This window comes from Myotis brandtii, unplaced genomic scaffold, assembly GCF_000412655.1.
Source record: "Myotis brandtii unplaced genomic scaffold, ASM41265v1 scaffold879, whole genome shotgun sequence".
NCBI classification, from domain to species: domain Eukaryota; kingdom Metazoa; phylum Chordata; class Mammalia; order Chiroptera; family Vespertilionidae; genus Myotis; species Myotis brandtii.
This window is the reverse complement of record NW_005371595.1, coordinates 16198-41283: the sequence shown is the minus strand read 5'-3', so window position 1 is coordinate 41283 and position 25086 is coordinate 16198. Positions and strand designations below refer to the sequence as shown.

Below are 25086 nucleotides of genomic sequence, written 5' to 3'. Positions count from 1 at the left end.
CCCAGGAGGCGGGATGAGCGGGGCACTGGCCGGGGACAGGGTCCCAGACAGAGGGGATGGCTGGAGGTCACAGTAGAACCCCAAATAGTTGTGCTTCTTGATCGTGGCAGCCGCAGCACGGGGCTTGAGCTCAAGCCGACCGGGGGAAGATGTGTCTGTGGTTCCTGGGTTTTTATGGGATTGGGAGCCGCAGTGCTTTGTAGGACAGTAGGTGCTGGAGGGTGAGGTAGTGGCCCGCGTGGGCTGAGCTTCCAACCGTAACACATTGTTCTTAGTTAACACGAGGAGAGCTCAGTGGAACAGCAGAGCTTTTCCCGGGGAGGAGGGCGGGTACCGAAAAGCAGATGCGGTGAAAGGGGGAGGGGGGGGCAGGGAACCTGGTGGTACCACCTTTATTGTTCTTAGTTAACACGAGGAGAGCTCAGTGGAACAGAAGAGCTTTTCCCGGGGAGGAGGGCGGATACCGAAAAGCAGATGCTGTGAAGGGGGTGGGGGGTGGGGCAGGGAACCTGGTGGTACCACCTTTCCCTTGGCATGTATGAGACCACGTGGAATGAAATGCACAACTATCAGCCTAAAGAATGGCATTAGAGTGTCCGGTCCTGAGTCAGGAGGTGCTTCCATAACTTTGCTCTGTCAGCAGTCCTGTCAGTCTTACTACGGGTGGAGAAGCTACAAGGTAAGGAGAGAGAGTGCAGGCTCTTGGTTCAGAGGACAGCTCTGTTCTGCACACAGTGGTCACCCTAGAGCAGTGGTTTACTACGGGTGGAGAAGCTACAAGGTAAGGAGAGAGAGGGCAGGCTCTTGGTTCAGAGGACAGCTCTGTACTGCGACCCTTTAATACAGTTCCTCATGTTGTGGTGACCCCCAATTTCATTGTTACAAATTGAACATAATTAATGCATAGTGATTAATCACAAAAACAATATGTAATTATATATGTGTTTTCCGATGGTCTTAGGCGACCCCTGTGAAAGGGTCGTTCGACCCCCAAAGGGGTCGCGACCCACAGGTTGAGAACCGCTGCCCTAGAGCCTGCTGCAGAAGCTGACACACGGTAGATGTTCAGATGTCCAAGTTAACGCCGTATGCTTTTTGGTACATAGTGATGGTGTGAGTAGACTGGATGTAGCTTTAGCTGTCGTTTTAATGCCACATTAACATGAGAGGCAACAATGTGTGTAGGAAATTCATGGGCTTTGGAAGAGTCTCAGTGAAGAGGTACCTGGGACATGCAAGCAGTTAATAATGTGAATTGTATTTCAGGCTATTCCTCCCTTTGAATTTGCTTTCAAAGATGAGCGGATCTCTCTCACTATTGTGGATGCCGTCATCAGCGCCCCCACTGTTCCCAAAGGGAGCATCTGCAAGGAGCTCAATGTTTATCCTGCAGAATGCCGGGGCAGGAGGAGCACCTACCGGGGAAAGTTGACAGTGAGTACAAGTGACAGTACACGACTCAAACGCTGGACATGTCTGCGAATATTGGTGTCCAATAAAATGTAACCAGAATTCTGCTTTGTGCTGTCACCCAAGAGATCTCTTCTTTTAAATCTGAAGCATAAAATCATCTAGTATATGGTCTTTTTCCTCTTTTAAAATACTCATTTGTTCTTGTAGATCCAAATACTTTGTTTTTTCCTAACTAATTTTTTTCATTTAGGCTGATATCAGCTGGGCTGTAAACGGAATCTCAAAAGGAACCATTAAGCAGTTTCTTGGCTATGTTCCCATCATGGTGAAGTCCAAGCTTTGCAACTTATACAACCTTCCTCCAAAAGCCCTCATTGAGCACCATGAGGAACCAGAGGTAATTTCAGGGGTGCAGGGCACTGAATGGGCAGGCGACAATAGGAAGGGCCCGAGTTGGGAATGAGAGGATATGAAGCTTGCCAGAGGGAGTCAGTGTTTTTTTCTGCGCCTCTAATTTTGGATAGATAACGTGGAGCATTGATCTCTTGTCTGCGTACTGTGCACAGCTCATAATGAGTCTCAAATGAAGCAATGTATGAAAAACTGGCTGCAATTAGGATATTATTATTATGATGGGGAAATAATTGGTAGGTTTTTCCCTAATTTTCTGAATGGTGTATATTTAGAGATATTTCTGTTTTTAAAGCCATCTTAAACGACAAAACTATTTTCTAAGATGTCTGCTTTACCGAACAGTAAGATTCTGTGAGGATATGAAGTGCCTTATATGCTTTCCCTTTGGCATTTCTTTTTAGCTGTGTCAGGTGACTTTGCAGCATTGAGTTGAAGTAATCAAGCTTACAGACGGTCTGTAATAAAGACTGTTACCTGGTGGGACGAGGGTTTGGTGTCAGATCTGGGTTTGACATTCAGCTGCTGTATTACCGGTTGTATGGCTTTGGGAAGTTTAATCTCCCTGGACCTGTTTCCTCTGCTAAAAATGGGCACAATAGCTATCTTACTCATTATTATGAGGACTAAATGTTAGGATAACATAGAGCACCTGGTATGATATGCCTACTTAATAGTAGCTCTTTATTACAGAAATGTGATATTGATGAGCAATTAAAATAATTTTCCTATTAATTTTAATATCTGATTTCAGGAGATTTCATATGGTCATCAGTTGTTTTTTTAACGTATTTGGGAAATCATACTTGTCTGGAGGCAAAATGGTTGCTATTTTCATTTGCAGACTTTTCTTTGAAATAAGGTGTTTGTTTGTTTAATGTCATTTGAAGACTAAGGTCATTTTGGGGGTCAGAAAGACAAATTAGATCAAAGCTGTCTGATAGAGAAAGTACCGACTTCCTTCCATACTTCCGGGTCCCTAAACCTTTTTCATGTACTTGAGAAGACTTAACTTACACACTGACAGCTTCCCGGGGATCCATGGCCCCCTTCACCTGCACTTTCCTCTCTTTTGCACTTTGAACAGGGTCTGCTAGGAGGTTAATTTTTGCAGTTTGTCAGTTTCATATTCACAGTTACTTATCTTTAACAAATTATAATTCATCTCTTTGGTAGGAAATGGGAGGCTATTTCATAATCAATGGCATTGAAAAGGTCATCCGAATGTTGATTATGCCTCGGAGAAATTTCCCTATTGCAATGATAAGACCAAAATGGAAAGCTAGAGGGCCTGGCTACACTCAATATGGTAAGCTCTAGTGATTTTTAGAATGTTGTCTTAGAAAAGTTTTAAGCCATTTTTTAAAAAATGAGATGCATCTAAATAGAGTCTTTGACATTTTTCTCTCGTATGTATATAAAATTTTATTTTTCTGTTAAGCATTTCTGTGTTAAGATTTCATAGTAGCAGATCTACTTTCTGATATCTTTCAAACTGAAAGAACGTGTGTGTATATGTTAGTCTGAGGCTGGAGGCCAGCCTGACTTTGCCAGAGGTGGGTGTGGGCCCCAGAAGTCTTCTGGTTCAGGTACCATGGCACTCCCCTCAGGGTCGCGGGCTGGCAGCCACCTGGCCTTTGTTTGGGGGAGATTTTGCACCTCGGGGGAAATTTGACAAGGTCTGAAGACATATTTTGTTGCCAATTTTGGCTAAACTTAGTGTTATGGCTCTTAATTATTTCTAAGAAGGTGAAAATAATTCAGAATGAAATGATTGAAGCAGTTACAGTGTTACTGAGTTTTCAGCTTTTTGTTCTGTTTCAACAGGAGTGTCAATGCACTGTGTGAGGGAAGAACACTCTGCTGTCAATATGAACCTTCACTACTTGGAAAATGGCACAGTTATGTTGAACTTTATTTACCAGAAAGAACTGTTTTTTCTTCCTTTGGGATTCGCACTTAAGGTGTGACTTGCTGAGTATATTTCTTTTGTTATGAAGGGAGTCATTGGAAGCGTGTCCTATGCAGAATGAATAGGTTCTCCTTATCAGAGTTCATGCTGTACTGGTTACCTACTGCTCCATAACACATTACCTCTGAATTCAGTGGCTTAAAACACTTCAGTGAACGTTTTTCCTTCACAGGTTCTGTGGGCAGGAATGTGGGCAGCTCTGGCTGGGGTCTCAGAGGTTGCAGAGCGATGTCGCAGGGGCTGAGCTGTGTAGAAAGCTTGACCAGGGCTGGAGGATCCCTTCCAAGGTGGTTCCTCCGGGCTGGCAAGTCAGTGCAGGCTGTTGGCAGGAGGTCTCAGTTCCTCTCCAGTGGCCTCTCCATAGGCTGCTTGGGGCGGCCGTCTTCCCCAGTGAAGGGAGGGAAGCTGCAGTGCCCCTGGTAGCCTAACCTTGAGAGCTGGGTGTCACCTTTTCCACCATATTCTCTTGTCACAAGGGCTCTGATTTGATGTGGGAGGAGGTTATGCAGGCTTGTGAATCCCAGGAGGTGAGGATCATTGGGGCCATCTTGGTGCCTGTCTTCCAAGTGCCCTTACTTTGGAGAATTCACTTCAGTTTAACAATGGTGGAATGCTAGTGTTTCTCGGTTATTAAATAGAAAAGGAGAGACTTGTTCCGAATGAATTGGATGGTTTCGTTATTATTAGCAATGACAAAGAAAAATCTCTTTTCTATTCTAGGCACTTGTCAGCTTTTCCGATTACCAGATTTTTCAGGAGCTCATCAAAGGAAAAGAGGACAACTCTTTCTTTAGGAACTCTGTTACTCAGATGTTAAGGATGGTGATGGATGAAGGTTGTTCCACACAGAAGCAGGTCCTTAACTATCTAGGTGAACGCTTCAGAGTAAAGCTTAGTCTCCCTGACTGGTATTCAAATGAACAAGCGGCAGAGTTTCTGTTTAAGTATGCGTGCTTTTGCCTACACTGTTTACTGGGGGTTGGGGGGTGTCACTGGTTCTTTGTGTTGATGTAGTTGGGACTGGTGAGTCATGCGGGTTGAATTTTGGCCTGGCGAAGCGGGCTAGCTTTGTTTCTGTGGCCATCTTCACCTTTCTCTGGTTTTAGGTAGTATCGTTTTATTCTAATGTACTTTCTAACTTTTAGTTTGAAATAACTTCAAACTTCCAGGATTGCTGCAAAGATAGTACATTGGACACTCATGTTGACTGTTAACAGGTTTACTATATTTGCTTTACTTGTCTGCACATGAGTAAATGTTGTTCCTTCTGACCATTTGAAAGTTGCAGGCATCATGTCCCTTTATTTTCCCAAGACAAGGGCTCTGTCTTTGTGACCTGCTGTAAGTCAGCGTGGTCCAGTGCACAGCTGTGGGCCATGCTGAGTGCTTGAATGTCCAGTGCAACTGAGAAACTGAGTTCTGAATTTTATTCCATTTTAATTAATATTTAAAATAGTCCTTGTGGCTTGTCACTACCATGTTGGCCAACACCGCTGTAGACCTTGTTTGAGACTGTATTCTGCTCTTTTGCTGATGTTGCTGTAAGATGAAAAGGGATTTTTCTGAATATGAGTAAGGACTTTTAAGTAAACATGAATTGGGGGCCTTGGTTAGTAGAATGGCAAGTAGTGGTAAGCAGTTGAATCATTTTAAGCTTTTTCTTTCTATTTTGACAGCCAGTGTATCTGTATCCACTTGAAATCCAATACTGAGAAGTTTTATGTACTTTGTCTCATGACCCGGAAGCTGTTTGCTTTGGCCAAAGGAGAGTGCATGGAGGAGAATCCTGATAGTTTAGTGAATCAGGAAGTGCTCACACCCGGGCAGCTCTTCCTCATGTTTCTGAAGGTGGGTGCACACTGCTTTCCCCCAGGCCCCATTGTACCTCTGGATTGAGGTGATAACACCCCATGATGTAGTTTTGTGCATGTTCATAAGTTCTTGTTTTGGCAGTGTACATCTCTTTTTTCTATTTGTTGTTTGTTTGCCTAGCAGAAAGGTACAGAATCAAATGTCCTAGCTTGTACCAGGTTAAAAAATGTCTGATATTTTCATGTAAGCTAAGTAAAGACAACATCAAATCTTGGTCAGACATTGATGATAAAGTGTAAGTGGCCTGTATGCATATAGTGACGGTCAGCCCTCCTTTGCAGAGTCCCTGTTACAAATTCCCCTCCTCACTGAAGTTTACTTGTAAGCCCAGTATCAGTATTCACAGCTTTCCTGGTCCTTTGCAGATGTGCTTGGAGGGGTAATAATTGGGGTGTCCTGATGCCCACACTCCCAGCTGAGGTCTAGGAGGTGATGCTCTGCCTTGCTTCAGCTCATGCTGTGAACGAGAGTCTATTTATTTAGTACCATGTTTTTCACATTTTTGTGTTTTTCTTGGTGATTTTTGTTGTTAAAAAATGGCCCACAAGCATAGTGCTGAAGTGCTGTGTGAGGTGCTGAGCACAAGAAGGCTTGGATGTGCCTTACGAGAACATACGAGCGTTAGATGAGCTTTGTCAGTCACGAGTTAAAGTGCTGCTGGCTGTGAGGCCGATGGTAGTACATCAGCAACATAAAACAAGGTATCTTTCAACAGAAACACACACAAAACCAGCTTACGTATTTCTCAGTTGACGAGAATGTTGTGACTTGAGACTTGGAGGAACCTAATCCTGTCTGTACCTAGGAGCAAAGGTTTAGTACCTGCTAATTCAGTGTTCACAGCAACATTACAGAGCATAGTTAACTGTCAGTCACGAGAGCCGTGTGTGTGTGTGTGTGTGTGTGTGTGTGTGTGTGTGTGTGTGTGTGTAGAGAGTGTTGGCATAGCACAGATCAGTTCATAAGTAAGTTCATTTGGTGGTATTTCATATTTTGAATATTATCCCTAAAATGATTTAATCTAATAGATAACATAGTGGGATAAAAGATGGAGAAGACTAAAGTAAAAATCTCCTAATTCCTTATTTAGTCAGTAATGCTTATTTAAATTCTTACTGAAAGATAAAAACTTTTGTTTCTGTCTGATCTAACCATGAAATTAGATTGAAAATTTTCAGCAGCCTAGAATTGCCCTGATAAAAATGAATATCAGGCAGAAGTTTTCTGTTATTGGTAATTTCAATATAGCCTTTCAAGTAAACATGTAATTTATTCATTTCAGGAAAAAATGGAAGCGTGGTTAGTATCTGTTAAAATAGGTATGGACAAGAAGGCTCAGAAGACCAATATGTCTATAAACAGTGAAAATTTGATGAAGATTTTAAGTCTGGGAATAGACCTTACAAAACCATTTGAGTATCTTCTTGCTACTGGGAATCTGCGTTCCAAAACAGGTGAAATTAAATAGATAGGCTTCAAAAAAATAGATAGTCTTCATTTTAGTTGTGTTTTTCAAATTATTTGCTTAATGGAGGTTTATATCAGTAAGAGAGGTTCTATTTAAAAGCGAACTTTTCCTTTTCACTAAAGACATTTCACATTATAAGTTTTGACAAGTATATATCAGTCGGAAGGGCTTTTGACAAGGTGCTGAATGGTTTAAATCCAATTCTGATGATCACATTTTCCTGTGCCTCCTAGAAAACTAAAGACAGCTCAGAGTTCTGTCTAAACTAAAGATGTCTGAGGAAGGTCACATGGACAGGTGGTCTGAGGGTTCTTGTGTGGGCTCAGCCCTAAACCACTTGCATCAGAATGACTTAGAAAACTCAACTGTGGCAATTGAGGGCCCAGAAATCTGCAGTTTTGAAATAGATGCTACTACTGATAGAGATTTTTTTAGAACTAACAACTGCTTGTGTGTTAATCAGCCTGTCTGATGAATCCCATTTAATTACTTGCTATTTTGTTTTTTATTTATGGTTTCCCCACAGTGGAGGATGTGGAGGAAATAGGGAACCAGGCAAGGCTGATACAGTTTGTGAAATCTGGGGATTTTTACTACTTTTTGTACAGTATCCCTGCTCATCTGAGCTAGTGAACTTTGTAATCACCCACTCCATGACTTACAGTGTGCTCTGAGGCTTTTCATCAGAGCCTCAAATAAAAATATACCTTTTTTTTTTTCAAGTTGAGCCCATTTTTGAATGACTTTTGTTTTATTAAGGTCTTGGCTTCCTGCAAAATTCTGGACTTTGTGTCGTGGCTGATAAGCTGAACTTCATCCGCTATCTCTCCCATTTCCGCTGTGTGCACAGAGGGGCTGACTTTGCCAAGATGAGGACCACCACAGTGCGCAGGCTGCTGCCGGAGTCTTGGGGTTTCCTTTGTCCCGTGCACACTCCTGATGGGGAGCCCTGCGGCCTGATGAACCACTTAACTGCCATATGTGAGGTGGTCACGCAGTTTGTGTACACAGCATCTATTCCAGCTTTGCTCTGCAACCTGGGTATGTGACAGGGTAACATTCTCGTTGTGTGTGTTTTTTCACAGTTAAGCTGCCTTGGGGGCCGAGCAGAGAATTCCTGCAGGAATTGATTTTACTCATCTGTGCAGGAACTGGGCTGGTTTCAAACAGCATTTAATATGGGAAGTAACCTTTGGGTCATTCTCCCTGCACCTGTTGGGTCGGCCACTGCTCTAAGCTGGAAGCAGTGTCACTTTGCAGGAAGACAGTTAAAAAGGAGCTTGTCCACTCTGTACCTGGAGGTCCTCAGACCCACAGCCCTGTTCCTGGGAGCCTGGAGGCTGTCTCTGCTTTTGCTGGAAGGCTGTCTTGCATGCTATTCTTTGGGTGTGGTGCTGGGTTCGGGTTCACCTTCACACATATGATGCCCTTTCTTTGGGCATTCTTCACTCTTGGGATCTGGAGACAGAGTTCTCTGTGTCTTTGCTGATCTGAGTGGGGTCTCCACTGGAATTCGTATTTACACTCTAAAACTTCCAGTTCATCGGATTCAGGTGGTAGGCATTCCAAACAACCAGAAAGGCATTGAGTTAAGAGCCAGGAAATTTCTGCTTAAAAGTATTCTGCCAGTTAGATCGTGGCCTTTCAGAAGGAAATCCAACTAATTCAGAATTACTCGAGATTCAGAGGTCATAACCAGTGTAAAGTGCTGCAGGTCCTCTGTCCATGAGGGAAAAATCATGTTGTTCGCCACCAGTGATTAAAATGTCAGAGTGCAGGAAAGGGTAGAAAGGAGGAAAAACTGTGGAGAGGTGGAGAGTGTATCCCAAGCAGAAGAGATGGGAAGGGCTCTGGTCCGGGGGGAGACAGAATGGAAAATGCCTAACACCAAGCGGGTGACCTGTGAACTTGGTAAAACACTTCCTGTCTTCAGCAGGTGGATTATGGATTGTGGAAGAGTATTCTTTTGTACTTAATTACAGTTGGATCTTGATGTTTGTGGTATTCTGTTTTACAAAGTCACAACTAACCCCGAATTTAGGGAAGAGCCATTGCTCACAGGGGCGCCTCATTTAACGTTGTGATTCACTAACATCGGGGTCTCAGCCAGCAGCACTAAGCTTCTCTAACACGCACTCTTCCTGCGGCTTACACAGCCTGTGCTCAGCCACACTGGCCAGCGCAGAGTTCAGGGGCCGATTAAACAGTGAAACCACCAACAGAAGGCACAAGCATGCTGTCCACGTGGCACTGAGCAGACTGCCCAGAGGACGCTTGACAGTCTGAGCTGAGACAGGAAGACGTGTGACCATAGCTGGGAGCCTGTGCGCAGGTGATGCAGGTTTTTCACCGAGTGGCCCCAAGAGCGCCTTGAGGTGTTGATACTGGAGTTACAGACAATCTTAGCAAGTAGGCAAATTTGCAGATAGGGAATCTCTGAATAATGGCAATCAAGTGTAATTAGATTTTTGGGAAAAGTTATGTTTACAACCCTCAGAAATGAACATAGAAAAGGTGCACAGTGAAAGCCTCCTTGCACTCCTGTCCCTGCTGCTCTCCCCACAGGCCAGGTCACTAGTTCTTGTGTGTCCTTGCTGAAATGATTTGGAAACTTAAGAAATGAAAAACATTCTGGTTTAGAGACAAGATAACTAGATATCTAAATGATGATACAGCTGCAGACCTATCTGGAGGGAATTTCTAAGTTGGAAAAGGCATCCTGATGTGATGACCCTGTCTGTTCCTTCCACAGGGGTTACTCCAGTTGATGGAACGCCTCACCGACCTTACGCCGAGTGCTACCCTGTCCTGCTGGACGGTGTCATGGTTGGCTGGGTAGATAAGGAGCTTGCTGCTGGTGTTGCAGCTTCTCTCCGGCATTTTAAGGTGACCATGAGTCTTTGTGAATTGCTCTATCCCTGGATCTTGGGTTTCAGTCCTTTTCTAGTTGATGAGGTGGTCCCAGGCAGTCTAGAGTGCTCGTAGGCCTGGGGATCAGAAGCTCATTCCGAGAGTACCTGACATCCCCTGGTACTGACCTCATAGCCTCAGAGGTTGGGGTCAGTGGTAGATATTTCACCCATACACCTTTTTTTTTAAGTAGTTTCACTGAGGCCCTAGTCTGCTAACCTAACAGATTTTAACTTTTTGTAAATTCTAGTGGCATGTAGGGGACATCAAAATAGGAACTTTATATTTCAAGTAATGTTAAAGATATGCGAGATATGTAAGTCATACATATCCTGTTGCTATCTGGGTCTTGAAAATATATTTTTAAAAAATCAAGGAGAAGGACATTCTTTGGAATTTCCTCCTAACAAGAGTCTTGGCACAGAGAACTCCCATATGCCCATTACCCAGATCCACCAATTATTTGTGTGCTCTTTATAAATATACTAGTGGCCCGGTGCATGAAATTCGTGCATGAGGGGAGAGGGGGGTTCCCTCAGCCCAGCCTGCACCCTCTCCAATTGGGGCTATCCCTCTCGCAATCTGGGACCACTGTCTCCTAACTGCTCACCTGCCTGCCTGCCTGATCACCCCTAACTGCCCTCCCCTGCCGGCCTGATCTTGCCCCCAACTGCCCTCCACTGCCGGCCTGATCTTGCCCCTAACTGCTTCTGCCTCGGCCCCCACCACCATGGCTTTGTCTGGAAGGAAGTCAGACGTCCGTAGGATGGCCGGTCGATCCGGTCTAATTAGCATATTACCCTTTTATTAGTGTAGATGTATATATGTTTTCTTCTGAACCATTTGAGGGTAGTGTGCAGACATGTCTCCATTTCCATAAAAATTTCAGTGTATTTTTTCTAACTTTTTCTCTTTAATAGCCACAGTACACTTACCAAATTCAGGGAGGGTCAGTTTGCTAGAATCCACAGCTGACACTCAGATTACACCAGTTGCCTTAGTAATGGCCTTTATAGCTATTTTTTCTTCCTGGTCTGGGACCCCAGGTGTCAGGGTAGATGTAAAACATATTAGTCATTCTGGTTTGAACTTTCTTTTTTGTTGAAAACAGGTGTTGAGAGAAAAAAGAATCCCTCCCTGGATGGAGGTGGCCCTTGTCCCCATGACAGGAAAACCAAGTCTGTACCCAGGACTGTACCTTTTCACCACTCCTTGTAGGCTGGTGCGGCCTGTGCGAAACTTGGAATTGGGCAAAGAAGAGTTGATTGGAACTATGGAGCAGGTATGTGGACTGTGTGTAGTGGGTATATGTGATTGTGTCTTATACAACTTCCACAGACTTCAGCTGTTAATTATTATTATTTTTTTTGTTAATCCTCACCCGAGGATATTTTTTCCATTCGTTTTTAGAGAAAGTTGAAGGGAAGGGGAGAGACAGAGAGAGAAACATTGATGTGAGAGAGAGACATCGATTGGTTGCCTCACACATGCACCCTGACTGGGGCCGGGGATTGAACCTGCAACCCAGGTACATGCCCTTGACCAGAATCAAACCTGTGACCCTTCAGTCCACAGGCCTGTGCTCAACACTCTAACCACTGAGCAAAACTGGCTAGGACAACTGTTGCTTTCTTTAAGTGTTACTGTTTAATAACAATTTGGCACTTGAAAGAAAGCCAGAACTACTTCTGCTTCCTCTGTGCCCAGCGGGAAGCAGTTTTCATGTGCCCCCTCACTCCGCCCACCATTGAGCCTGAGAAGGCTGGTGTCTCGTCACCTGCATCCCAAGCTCCTTCGGATGCTGAGGCTGGACCATTCCCTCATGCACAGTCTCTCCCTGCATCTTTGCAGTTGCAAAGCTCTGCGCTTTGTACTACTTTAAAAATGTCTTTCTTTACTTCGCTGGTTTGGCTCCGTGGATGGAGCACCAGCCTATGGACTGAAAGGTCCCAGGTTTGATTCTGGTCAAGGGCACATGCCTGGGTTGCAGGCTCAATCCCCAGTAGGGGGCGTGCAGGAGGCAGCAGATCAGTGATTCTCGCTCATCATTGATGTTTCTCTCTCTCTCCCTTCCTCTCTGAAATCAATAAAAGAATATATATTTTAAAAATAAAAATTAAAAAATGTCTTTCTTCAAATGCCTCTTCATAATTGGTCTAGGGTAGATTTATAATGAGGTATGAAAGGCAAGTGGTCATTCTGACTGAGGCTTCCTGTGGGTCCCTTCAGTGTTCACTATACCAGGTGGGAAGGTTCCTTTCAAGTCTTTGAGTACTGAACTCAGAGAAAGAGTTAATGTGTTGGCATTCATCCTTCTCTCCAGCTCTTCATGAATATTGCCATCTTCGAGGATGAGGTTTTTGCTGGAGTGACCACCCACCAGGAACTCTTCCCTCACAGCCTGCTGAGTGTGATCGCCAACTTTATCCCTTTCTCTGATCACAACCAGAGTCCAAGGAACATGTACCAGTGCCAGATGGGTAAGTGGCATGGGGATGGTAGCAACCACACTTACAAAAGAGACATGTTTGTTACTTATTTTACTTGGAAATAATTTCAAATTTAGAAAAGTTGTGAGACTGGTACAGAGAACACCCATAAACCCTTTACCAACATATTGTTAATATTTTGGTCTGTTTGTACTATTTCCATTTGAAGGTAAGTTGCAGGCTTGATGCCCCTTTACCCTAAATATTTCAGTGTCTATATCTAAATAAGGATGTTCACTTGTATAAACAAGGACAATTAAAATCAGGAAATTTAATATTGGTATTATACTTTCTAAAAAATATATATTTTTTTATTTCAGAGAGGAAGGGAGAAAGAGAAACATCAATGATAAGAGAGAATCATTGATTGGCTGCCTCCTGCACACCCTGGGGATCGAGTCTGCAACCTGGGTATGTGCCTTTGACTGGAATCGAACCCAGGATCCTTCAGTCTGCAGGCCAACACTCTATCCACTGAGCCAAACCAGCTAGGGCTTATCATACTACTTTATGGGTCTGATTCAGACTTTGACCAGTTGTACCAAAAATAGGGGGTTTTTGTTTGTTTTGTTTTTAATATATTTTTATAGATTTCAGAGAGGAAGGGAGAGGGACAGAGAGATAGAAATATCAATGATGAGAGCATCATTTATCAGCTGTCTCCTGCACGCCCCCTACTGGGGATCAAGCCTGCAACCTGGGCATGTGCCCTGACTGAGAATCAAACTGTGACCTCCTGGTTTATAGGGCAATGCTCAACCACTGAACCATACTGGTTGGCCATAAACAGGGTTTCTGGCAATTTTTTCTGTGTAGCACCTAGTCCAAAATCGCACATTGTATTCCGTTGTCTCTTTAGTCTTCTTTAAGTTAGAACATAACTTTAGTCTTTCTTTGTCTTTCTTGTTATTGACACTTTTGAAGAAAAGGGTAATTTTGTAAATGTTCAATGACTTGGGTTGGTCTGAGATCTTGAAATTCCATTTTTGACAACTACAGGCCGTCCACGTCATTCTCTCTCCAGTGCTGTTCATTCCTGCCTGATAGTACCACACTATTGTGTAGTGCTTATTCAGACTTGACTAATTGTATCAAATACATGGTTTCATTTTCCTGGAGTGTAATTTCCCTTAGGCCTGAAAACTTTCTTTAGCATTTGTCACTGTTGCCAGTTGCTGGCTAAAATTTTCTTAGTTTTTATTGCTTTGAAATATCTTTATTTCCTCTTCCCTTGAAGGAACTAGGTATACAATTCTGATTTGACAAGATTTTTTCTGGCACATGAAATACTGTTTGAGCTGTGTACTCTTTTTTTAATCCTCACAGAAGGATATTTTTATATAGAGAGAAACATCGATAGGCAGTCTCCCATATTCACCCTGACCAGAGATCTAACTCGCAACCTAGGTATGTGCTCTGGCAGGAAATCAAACTTGCAACCTTTGGTGTATGGGACAACGCTCCAGTCAACTGAGATATCTGGCCAGGCTAGCTGTCTACTCTTGGTCTCTCATTTCTAATTAAAAGTCATCAGTTTTAGGTTGTTTCCCCTTTTTTAAGTTTTATTTTTTCTCTGTCCTTAAGATTTTCTCTTTATTTTTAGGTTTGTAACAGAATGACTATGGTATGCCTACATATGATGTTCCTTGTGTTTGTCTTATTTTGCATTTGCTGGCCTTCTTAAATCTGTTTGTTTTAAATTTGTAGTTTTCTGCCATTGTTTCTAAAAAATTGCTGCTGTCCATTCTGTCTCCTGAGATTTCAGTTATGCAACATGTATGTTAATCATTGCTGTCCCATCAACCATTGGTTTCTTTTCTCTTTTTTTATCTTTTTCTCTTCACATTGAATCATTTTTATTCATCTGTCATCATATTCAGACTTTTTATTCTATTTCAAAGTCCAGAGTGCTAACCATTACACCATGGAACCACCACATTATTTCAGATATTTCATTTTCTAGCCTAAAATTTCCATTTGTTTCTTTTTTATAGTTTTAATTTTCTCTAGAATTTCATCTTCATTGTGAACATATTTTCTTTTATATCTTTCAGCAGTTATACAACCAGTGTTTTAAAATAATAATTGTCTATTAATTCCAATGTCTGGGTCATCTCAGGATGTCTCCATTCACTGCATTTTTTTTTTGAGTATGGGTATTGATTCTCTGTGTCGTTTATATCTAGTAATATTGGATCATATCATGGACATTGTGAACAGGTGATATGTTTTGAAGACCATGGATTCTGTTATGTTCCTTTGAAGAGGATTGGTTTTTAGATTTAACTGATAGATAACTTAGCTAAACAAAGCAGCTGAAGTCACTTTTGAGGGCTGCTTGGAAATGTTCCATGCATGTATAATTCAGGACTCCACCAAAGATCTGGGATTGGTTCATATGCAGAATTTAAGGCTTTCCCTGTGTGGTTCTCTCCTTCCTGAAATCCCTCCCCTCCTCCCTCCCCCCCTTCAGTTTTTAGTTGCTGTAGTGCTGTGAACTCTTACGTTTCTTGGTTCTTAAAGCCAGTCAGACTATGGGTTTCTGTCCAAGTTTTAGCCACTACACTGGGCCATTAGGCAAAAAACCAAACAAACCACAGAACAAAACCTGACCTGGAAATTCACCCATTGCAGTTTCTTTTGCCCGAATGTAAATTCCTCTCTAGTTTCTGACTGATTTTGGTTACTTTACAATACTTTCAGGTGGTGTGTATATTTGTTTGTGGTCACTTTTTTTTTTCCTGGGTCTTATGTGCTGAGGGTGGTTGTGAAGAAGGAACCCTCTACAACTGGAAGCTGGAAGTCTCCGTTTCTATATTATAAAGAATTCCACTAGGCATGTATATTTATTTTAGTTTTTAAAATCATTTTGGTTGAGCCTTGGCCAGTGTGGCTTAGTTGGTTGAGTGTCCTCTCATGAACCCAAAGATTGCCAGTTCAATTCCGGTCAGGTCACATGCCCAGGTTTTGGGCTCAGTCCGCAGTAGGTGGTTTACAAGCGGCAGCCAATAGATGTTTTGCTCTCATGTCGATATTTCTCTCTCTCCCTCCCTGTGTCTTCCTCTCTCTCTAAAGATCAATTTTAAAATCTTTTTTAAAAAGTCATTTGTGTTGAATTGATTCTCTGTACTGAGAAGTAGAATAAAGAAGACTCTTACCTACCCCCTGTATGCCAGTACCCAGAATTAACAAATAGTGACATTTTGCTTTGTGTGTAAGAAAGTAATTAGAGCTCTAGCCAGTTTGGCTCAGTGTATAGAGCGTTGGCCTGTAGACTGAAGGGTCCCGGGTTGCATTCCGGTCAAGGGCACATGCCTGGGTTGCGGGCTCGATCCCCATTGTGGAGCGTGCAGGAGGCAGCCAATCAATGGTGTTTCTCTCATCATTGATGTTTCTATCTCTTTCCCTCTCCTTTACTCTCAAATCAATAAAAAAAAATTTTTTTAAGTTATTAGATAATAGCTACTCTCCCCTTATACCCTTACTCTTCCCCAGTAACATCCCCCTTTTATTATATATGTGTCCATAAACCAGGTATAGAATTGTTTGGGGTGTGTTATATAGATATACATAAATGGTATCATATTAAATGAGTTTCTGTCCTTTTTCCCTCTCAGCACTGTTTTCATGGTCTGGTTGTGATACATGCAGGTTCGTTCATCTTCACACTATAAAGCATAACCACCATGACTGATCTGTTCATTCCTCTATGGTGAATATTTAGTTGCTCCCAATTTTAAATATCACCTTTATAATCAAGGGAAAAACAAAAGGCTAAGGTGTTTTTCCCTTTGTAGGTAAACAAACTATGGGCTTCCCACTTCTCACTTATCAAGACCGATCCGATAATAAGCTGTATCGTCTTCAGACCCCACAAAGCCCTTTGGTGAGGCCGTGCATGTATGATCACTATGACATGGACAACTATCCAATTGGGACCAATGCCATCGTTGCTGTTATTTCTTACACTGGCTACGATATGGAAGATGCCATGGTAAGTTTTACCAAGAGTAGTTCCATTCTTTTAATATTTAATTTTAAAATTTAACTTTACTGTGAGGTCACTGTGTCCTCGAGTGCCTAGTATTTGGTGAGTGAGTGTCCTGTTAAATGGTCAGTCCCTGCTCTGAATGAAAAGTGGTAGCCTTGAGGGTTATGAACTAAATATTCATATATGCATATTTCATGCATATTGCCTGTGTAGTTGAATTAATGTCGAGTGAATATAAAGTAGTGTTGGATATTTTTACCTTTTGTGTTTGTGCATGATTGGGTTTTGGACTATTTAATTATAAATTAAGTGCTTGGGTTTTAGTAGTGTAGGTGACTGAGCAAATGTGGATAGATTTTAAATCGAATTCGAGGTAACCTAAATCAAGTATAATTATGACCAGTTTTATTTTGAAAAATCCTCATTTTTCTGCACTCCCTTGATTCTTTGACTTCATAGATTGTGAATAAGGCTTCTTGGGAACGAGGTTTTGCCCATGGAAGTGTCTACAAATCTGAGTTCATAGATCTCGCTGAAAAAATTAAACAAGGAGATGATAGTCTGGTGTTTGGAGTCAAACCTGGTGACCCGCGGACTGTGCAGAAGTTAGATGAGGATGGATTGCCATTTATTGGAGCACAGCTGCAGTATGGAGATCCCTATTACAGCTATGTAAACCTCAACACTGGCGAGAGCTCTGTGATGTTCTACAAGTAAGTTGCAGTGCCAGGTGCTCATTTTAAAGGCTATTCTTAGTGAACTGCTGGGGGCTGTTGAAAGTAATCTTTTAACAGGAAATTTTTGGAGAAAATAGAAGTGATAGTTGTTATTGACTCAATCGTAACTGAGTTGGCATTTACAAAATGAGACAAAGTTTGCTGTCTTACTCCCTTTGCTTTTCTACTTGTCAGTCTCTTATAATTGGTGAGGGTTCTCCCGGCTTAATTTAAAAGTATATTATTGAGACTTGATCATCTCTCTCATGCATGTTAGGAATACTTCCCAGCTAAAATTTTATTATGCCTCCTGTTAAAAATAAATTTTTAGCTTACTTTACATCTGTAAGAGTGGATTCAACAGTAGGTCTTCATCATCTATAATAAAAGCGTAATATTCAAATCGACCGAATAGCCAAATAGTGGAATGACGGTCCGGACACCCTTCTGGATGAAGCCGCGGCTGCAAGGGCTGAGGCAGCTGCTGGGGCTGCGAGGGCCTACTCTTGCACGAATTTTGTGCACCGGGCCTCTCGTCTATAGTATATATAAAAGCCTAAGCGACAAACAACCAGTTGCTATGATGCGCACTGACTACCAGGGAGCAGATGTTCAACGCAGGAGCTGCCCCTTGGTGGTCAGTGCACTCCCACAGCGAGAGCGCCGCTCAGCTGACCGACCCTTCCCGGCGGCCCACCAGCCCAGTAGCAGCCACTCACTCCCTCAGTAGTCCTGCAGGTCCGATCTCCGGAGAACGGGCCAGGCACCAATGGACTGGCCCTGCTGGCAGGATCCCGACAGTGCTGCAGGCCTCCTGGAAGTCAGCCTTGATATAAAAGTGGCCACTAGGTGACTCCCAACAACTGGCATGAAAACTGGCGTGAATGTCAGTGGGACAGATCCAGATCCTGGGCCAGCAAGGGCTTCCCACCACCCGCCCAGAGGGCCGATCGCATCTCGGCCCCCCGCCCACCCCCCTCGGGATGGGCGCCAGATGCAGGGCTCACAGCTGGCAAGCACTGCTGCTGCAATGCGAGCCTCTCCCGATTGGGACTGACTGCAGCAGGCACAGCGGGGTCGGAATGAGTGGGAGCACCAAGCAGTGTTGGACTGCTGGTTTGGGCCTGATCCCTGCAGGCCACCCTGAGGGACCCCACCTGTGCATGAATTCGTGTACCAGTCCTTTAGTACTTTCATAATAGTTGTTTAGAGGAACAGAGTTCTGTAGTTAATATAACCAGCAGCCCTATTCATAGATACTTCCAGGGAAAAGAAAGATAAGACTGTTTTTTGAATTTTTTATAAAGCACTAGTTATATATAAAACTTATATGCCTCTATAAGCTTAAAGAAATAGTTTGACCTTTTATATGGTTTAATTTTTTCTAGGAGTAAAGAAAATTGTATTGTGGACAACATCAAAGTGTGTAGTAATGACACTGGAAGTGGAAAATTTAAATGTGTTTGCATCACGATGAGAATCCCTCGGAACCCAACCATTGGAGATAAGTTTGCCAGCCGGCATGGGCAGAAGGGCATCCTGAGCAGACTGTGGCCAACCGAGGACATGCCCTTTACCGAAAGTGGGATGGTCCCAGACATTCTGTTCAACCCTCATGGGTTCCCGTCCCGAATGACTATTGGTATGTTAATCGAGAGCATGGCGGGCAAGTCTGCAGCTCTGCATGGTCTCTGCCATGATGCCACACCCTTCACCTTTTCAGAGGAGAACTCGGCCTTGGAGTACTTTGGTGAGATGTTGAAGGCTGCTGGCTACAACTTCTATGGCACTGAGAGGCTGTACAGTGGCATCAGTGGGGTGGAACTGGAAGCAGATATTTTCATTGGCGTGGTTTATTACCAGCGGTTACGCCACATGGTCTCAGACAAATTCCAGGTCAGAACCACCGGAGCCAGAGACAGAGTCACTAACCAGCCCATCGGGGGGAGAAACGTCCAGGGTGGGATCCGTTTTGGGGAAATGGAGAGGGATGCTCTGTTAGCTCATGGAACTTCTTTTCTCCTTCACGACCGCCTCTTTAACTGTTCTGACCGGTCGGTAGCCCATGTGTGTGTGAAGTGTGGCAGTCTGCTCTCTCCGCTGTTAGAGAAGCCACCCCCTTCGTGGTCAGCCATGCGCAACAGAAAATACAACTGTACTGTGTGCAATCGCAGTGACACTATCGACACTGTCTCTGTGCCTTACGTTTTTCGGTATTTTGTAGCTGAACTGGCAGCTATGAACATCAAAGTAAAACTGGATGTCATTTAATTGATGTGGCCTTTTGGGTTAGGTGATCTGTCAGATTAAAACAAAATGTAACTTCAGTAAAGATGTTACCCTGAAATTTTTTTCAAGGTTGTGACAGCCCTCAACCAAGACCTGGCAAATAAGAATTCAAGGTTCTGAGTCTTTCTGGTATAATAACCATTGAAATTGATTTTCACTGTATTTGTTCGAGAAAACGTTACATTGCTGAATAAAATATACAGGGAAGTTCCCAACCCCAGGGTCTTAGTATGCTGCTCTCAGTAGATGGTGACTATCACTGATTGTCCCTCTAGAACAGGGGTGGGGAACCTTTTTTCTGCCAAGGGCTATTTGGATATTTATAACATCATTTGCAGGCCATACAAAATTACCAACTTAAAAATTAGCCTGCTATATTTGGTCAAACAATTAACTCACCCCTAATGCCTTGGGAGGGCCAGACCAAATGATTTCGAGGACCTTATACGGCCTGAGGGCTCAATGTTCCCCACCCCTGCTCTAGGCCACCATCCGGTGGTCCAGTCCGTGAGGTCCGAAAGGTTGGCAACTGCTGCTCTAGAGCATTGTCCATCTAGAGTCCCAACATGATGCAGGCCATGTGTGTGATTTTGTATTTTCTAATGTCCATGTTAAAGTGAAAAAGGGTAGAAATATTTTTTAACAATTTCATTGAAATATACTAAACCCAGCCCTAACTGGTTTGGCTCAGTGGATAGAGCGTCAGCCTGCGGACTGAAGGGTCCCAGGTTCGATTCTGGTCAAAGGCATGTACCTTGGTTGTGGGCACATCCCCAGTAGGGGGTATGCAGGAGGCAGCTGATCGATGTTTCTCTCTCGTCGATGTTTCTAACTCTCTATCTCTCTCCCTTCCTCTCTGTAAAAAATCAATAAAATATATTTTTTAAAAAAAAGAGAGAAATATACTAAACCCAGATTGTAGGTTTTAACCTCAGTTGGGGTTTGTGCAGGAGGCAACTGATTGATGTTTTTCTCTCTCTCTCTTAAATCAAAAACATACTTAAAAAAACAAACACTGCACATCTTTATTGTATATAGTTCACCATCCGGGGTAATAAACATCACCTCTGAAAGCTTCCTGTGCCCCTTTGGGTTGTTTTGGTTTTTTATTTATTACTAGAGGCCCAGTGCACGACATTCGTGCATTGGTGGGGTCAGGAGAGGAGGCAATGGTCACCGGGGCAGGCGTCCCGCCACCTCTCGGTTCCCCGCCTCCACTCCTTCCCTTGCCACCGCACCACCACCACAGTGGGCGGGCAGGCAGCCCCTGGGGAAGGGAGAGGATGGGAGTGAGATCCTCCTTCCCTCTCCGCTGCGCTGGCACTGTGGCAGGTGGGCGGGCGGCCCCCAAGGAAGGGAGAGGACAGGAGTGAGACAAACCCTTGTGTTGAGGGCGGGCCTTTAATAGATCAGAGCGAGCGAGCTGCTCTGCTAGTACGAAACCCCGACTCAGAAGCAGGTCATCTACAAATGGTTTAGCACCAGGGGTTGATTGGGGCTGGCCGCAGGGACCATGGCAGTTGGCTGGCCATAGGAGGTTGGCTGTGGGAGCACCCTGACCACCAGGGGGCAGACGCTCAACACAGAAGCTGCCCGCAGGCCCCATGCCAGCAGGGTCCCATTGCCCCACTGGTCGCCCTGCAGAGGGGGGGCAACAGGCGGGGGCGGGGCCCGCAAACAGGTGGCACTAGGCCTGCCAAGGCAGGTGCCAGTGGGGGGTCCCCACCCCCGATCGCCCTGCCAGTCGCCCCACGGATCGGCCCTGATTGCCAGCCAGGCCTAGGGACCCTACCCATGCACTAATTTCGTGCATCATGCCTCTAGTATTATACAAATAGAAGCATAGTTTGTGACCTTCTGAGATTGGCTTTTTCCACTCAATTGCTTGAGATGCATTGAAGCTGTTGCATATATCAGTTGTTCATTCCTTTTTGCTGCTGTATGGCTATGCCAGTGTGTTCAACCAGTTACCTGTAGGAGCACATTTTGGTTGTTGCCAGTTTTTGGTGTTTACAAATAAAGCTGCTCTGAAAACTCATGTACAGTTTTTGTGTGAACATACATTTCATTTATCTGGGACAAATGTCTAAGAATTAAATTGCCATGTGGTGGTGGTATGTTGTCTTAGAAGAAACTGCCAAACTGTTCCAAAGTGGCTGGACCATTTTACATTCCCATCAGCAATGAATGAGATCAATCGTTTCTTCCACATCCTGACAGGCACTTGATAGTGCTCCTGTTTTATTTAGGCTGTTCTGACAGGTGTGTAAATGATGTCTCACTGGGGTTTTAATTCGCATATCTCTAATGGTTGACAATGTTTAACATCATCTTTTCATGGGCTTTTCTGCATTTATATCTACTCAGTGAAATGTGTCTTTTGCTCATTTTTTTAAAATATATTTTTGTAGATTTCAGATAGGGAGAGGGAGAGATAGACATCAATGATGAGAATCATTGATCAGCTGTCTCCTGGAGGCCCCCTACTGGGGATCGAGCCCACAACCTAGGCATGTGCCCTGACCTAGAATGAATTGTGACCTTCTGGCTCATAGGTCGACGCTCAACCACTGAGCCACACCGGCTGGGCATGTGCCATTTTTGTCACACATTTTATCTATACATATGTGATGAACCCCATAATACATTATTACCTATGCTCTAAGCAGTTACCTTTTCAAGAGATTGATAAAATAGAGGCCCAGTGCACAAAAATTTGTGCACTGGGGGGGGGGGTCCCCTCAGCCCGGCCTGTGCCCTCTCACAATCTGGGACCCCTCGGGGGATGTCCACCTGCTGGCTTAGGCCCGCTTCCTGGGGGATTGGGCCTAAGCTGGCTGGCAGACATCCCTCTGGCAGCACGGGAGCCCTTATGGGATGTCCACTTGCCAGCGGGGAGCAGGCCTAGCTGCAGTCGGACATCCTTAGTGCTGCTGAGGAGGCGGGAGAGGCTCCCGCCACCACCACTGTACTGGCAGCTGTCAGCCTGGCTTGTGGCTGAGCAGAGCTCCCCCATGTGGGAGTGCACTGACCACCAGGGGGCAGCTCCTGCATTGAGCGTCTGCCCCCTGATGGTCAGTGTGTATCATAGTGACCAGTCATTCCCAGTCATTCTGTTGTTAGGGTCAATTTGCATATTACCCTTTTATTATATAGAATTACTTAACATCACATTTACCATGTCTGATGACATTTATATACTGGACTTCTACCTCGTGGCGTTTTTCTTCAACCTCCAGGGCTTATTTCAGTGTTTCTGTAGCATTCTTAAGCTTTCTTAGGTGGGATGGGGGCAGCCATCAGGCCTAATTGTCAGCTGTGCTTCTGACCAACTAGCTATAGATTGAACACCTCCTTGGGTTCGACTAATTTGCTAGAATGGCTCACAAAACTCAGAAACATTTTACACACTAGATCACCAGTTTACTATGAAAGAATATAACTTAGGGCCCTGCTGCGTAGCTCAGTTGGTTAGAGCATTGTCCCGATATGCCAAGGTTTCAGATTCTATCCCCAGTCAGGGCACATAAAAGAATCAACCAATGAATGTATAAACAAGTGGAACAACAAATTGATGTTTCTCTCTCCCCCTTTCTCTCTCTAAAATAAATAATTAAAAAAAAAAGACTTTAAAAAAAAGAAGCAACCAATGAATGCATAAATAAGTAGAATGACAAATTAACGTTTCTCTAGAATCAATTAAAAAACGTAAAAGGCCCTGAGCAGTGCGCTCAGTGGTTTGACTGTCGGCCCAAGTACCAGCCGGAGTACATGTGGGAGGCAACCAGTAGATGTTCTCTCTGGCATCAACATCTCTCTCTCTCTACTCCATTCCTTCCTTCCACTCTGAAAAGCTAAGAAAAAAAATATCCTCAGGAGAGAATTAACAACAAAAAACAAACAAAAAAATGTAAAAGTATATGACTTGGGAAGAAATAAAAAGGGCAAGGTCTGGGGACAGCTTGGAGCTGCCACGCTCTGAGTGTGCCACTCTCCCCGCATCACGTGTTCACCAACCCAGAAGCTCCACAAACCATTTGGGGTTTCTATGGCGGCTTCATTCCTTAGGTGGGGCTGATTACACCACTTCCAGCCCCTCTCCCCTCCCTGATGCCAGGAGGTGAGACTGAAATTCCAACCTCTAGTCACAAGGCTGGTTCTGGAGACCAGCCCCCCTCCTCAGTGAGGTCCAAAAGTCACCTCAATAACAACAAAAGACCAACTTCTGTTGCTCTCATCGCATGTGAAATCCCAAGGGCTTTAGGAGACTTGTGCCAGGACCAGCGGATGAAGATCAAATATATATTTATTATAAATCACATCACACCTCTGGTCACTCTCCCAACACTTCCCCTTCCCTTCCCAGAATGATCACTCTCCTGGTGAATGATCATCACTAATCACTAGTGTGTCTTTGTTTATTTTGGTAGTTGCCTGTCCCTCCGCTAGCATGTTCAGCTCCAGGGTGATACTTCTAGTGCCAAGACAGCACACCGAAACTCAGATCACTTTCGTGTCCCTGTTGCTCTGCTTGACCAAAAAAAACAACCAGTCTATCCCCAAATGCCAAGCCAGCCCGGCCTTCTCACCCCAAACAAGGCTGGCAGTGTGGCCCCAGCAATCAAGCACTTTCCACTTTACCTGTATTAGCTTCCTGCCTTCCACCCATTTACTTATCCGAATGCAGACTGTCCACTTCACGAGGTCCAAAGTTTGTCTTATGTAACACATCATGAAGTGGAAGGCAACCTAAATTGCCTTCTTTAATCACTTTTTAACAGTATACGTTTTTTACTGTTTTATTCAATGCCGTTTCCCTAGCAGTTAAAACAGCTCCTGGCACATACCAGTGTGTGGCACTTAGTAGCTACCGTAGGAGGGGCTGCCTGGGTGTCCTCTTATCCTCAGAGCAAACCCGTGGGAATTCAGTCCACCACTCCTCTGCCCGCCCCAGACTTCTGGGGACCCGCCAGTGACCAGGAGACAATACAAGGCTCAGATCTGCTTCACCCCAAACCCCGGGACACCGACGTCTCCCTTACACTCGATCTCCAGGGAGCCACAGCCCAAAGGCGGCCAGAAGTCTGGGGGCTCAAGGCAGCTCCCCTGCTGGGTCTTCAGGGAACCTCCTTACAAGCCCAGCCTCATGCCTCCCGTGGGGCGCCCGTGAGCTGGGCTTCGGGATGATTCAGGGACAGGACGTGGGGCCGGCTGGGGACATCTGAGGACTCGGTGCACATCTGAGGTCACAGAGGAGAGTCCTGTTCCTCCCTGTCCGCCCACGAAAGGCCACCTGGAAGGCTGTGCGGGAAGGAGAACGCAGGGGGCGAAAGGTTTTCCTTCGGCGCGCGTGGCTCCAGATCCGGGTCACGTGGCCGGCTCAGGTGTCAGCTCGGGAACAGCTCCTGCACTGGCGCAGACTGAGCCTGTCGGGGGGTGTCACTGTCACACCCCAGTTCCAGAGCCGCGCACGTCGAGGCCCCGGCTGTCTGACTCACGAGCAGGGCAGCCCGTCTCTGAAATGCGTGTGCTCCTCTGGCCAGAGCCGGGGGCGT

General features: G+C 44.5%; 1 protein-coding gene across 1 annotated transcript; it reads left to right on the top strand.

Moving 5' to 3' along the window:
* The first annotated feature begins 1088 nt into the window (after nt 1–1088).
* On the top strand, nt 1089–19574 carry POLR1B (polymerase (RNA) I polypeptide B, 128kDa). Its single transcript, XM_005884927.2, has 14 exons — nt 1089–1434; nt 1664–1810; nt 3001–3133; nt 3652–3788; nt 4517–4740; nt 5473–5644; nt 6951–7122; nt 7896–8177; nt 9889–10022; nt 11158–11328; nt 12370–12526; nt 16333–16529; nt 16986–17239; nt 18631–19574. The coding sequence occupies exons 2-14, from the start codon at nt 1736–1738 to the stop codon at nt 19511–19513; spliced, it is 2991 nt and encodes a 996-aa protein (XP_005884989.1). The 5' UTR covers nt 1089–1434; nt 1664–1735; the 3' UTR covers nt 19514–19574.
* Nucleotides 19575–25086: the final 5512 nt, after the last annotated feature.

Bases quoted from the DNA above. Each gene is read 5' to 3' on its own strand.
- POLR1B (XM_005884927.2), top strand. From the start codon at position 1,736: ATGGTGAAGTCCAAGCTTTGCAACTTATACAACCTTCCTCCAAAAGCC. The intron at 3,134-3,651 runs GTAAGCTCTAGT...CTGTTTCAACAG, and splicing joins GCCTGGCTACACTCAATATG to GAGTGTCAATGCACTGTGTG. The intron at 17,240-18,630 runs GTAAGTTGCAGT...AATTTTTTCTAG, and splicing joins AGCTCTGTGATGTTCTACAA to GAGTAAAGAAAATTGTATTG.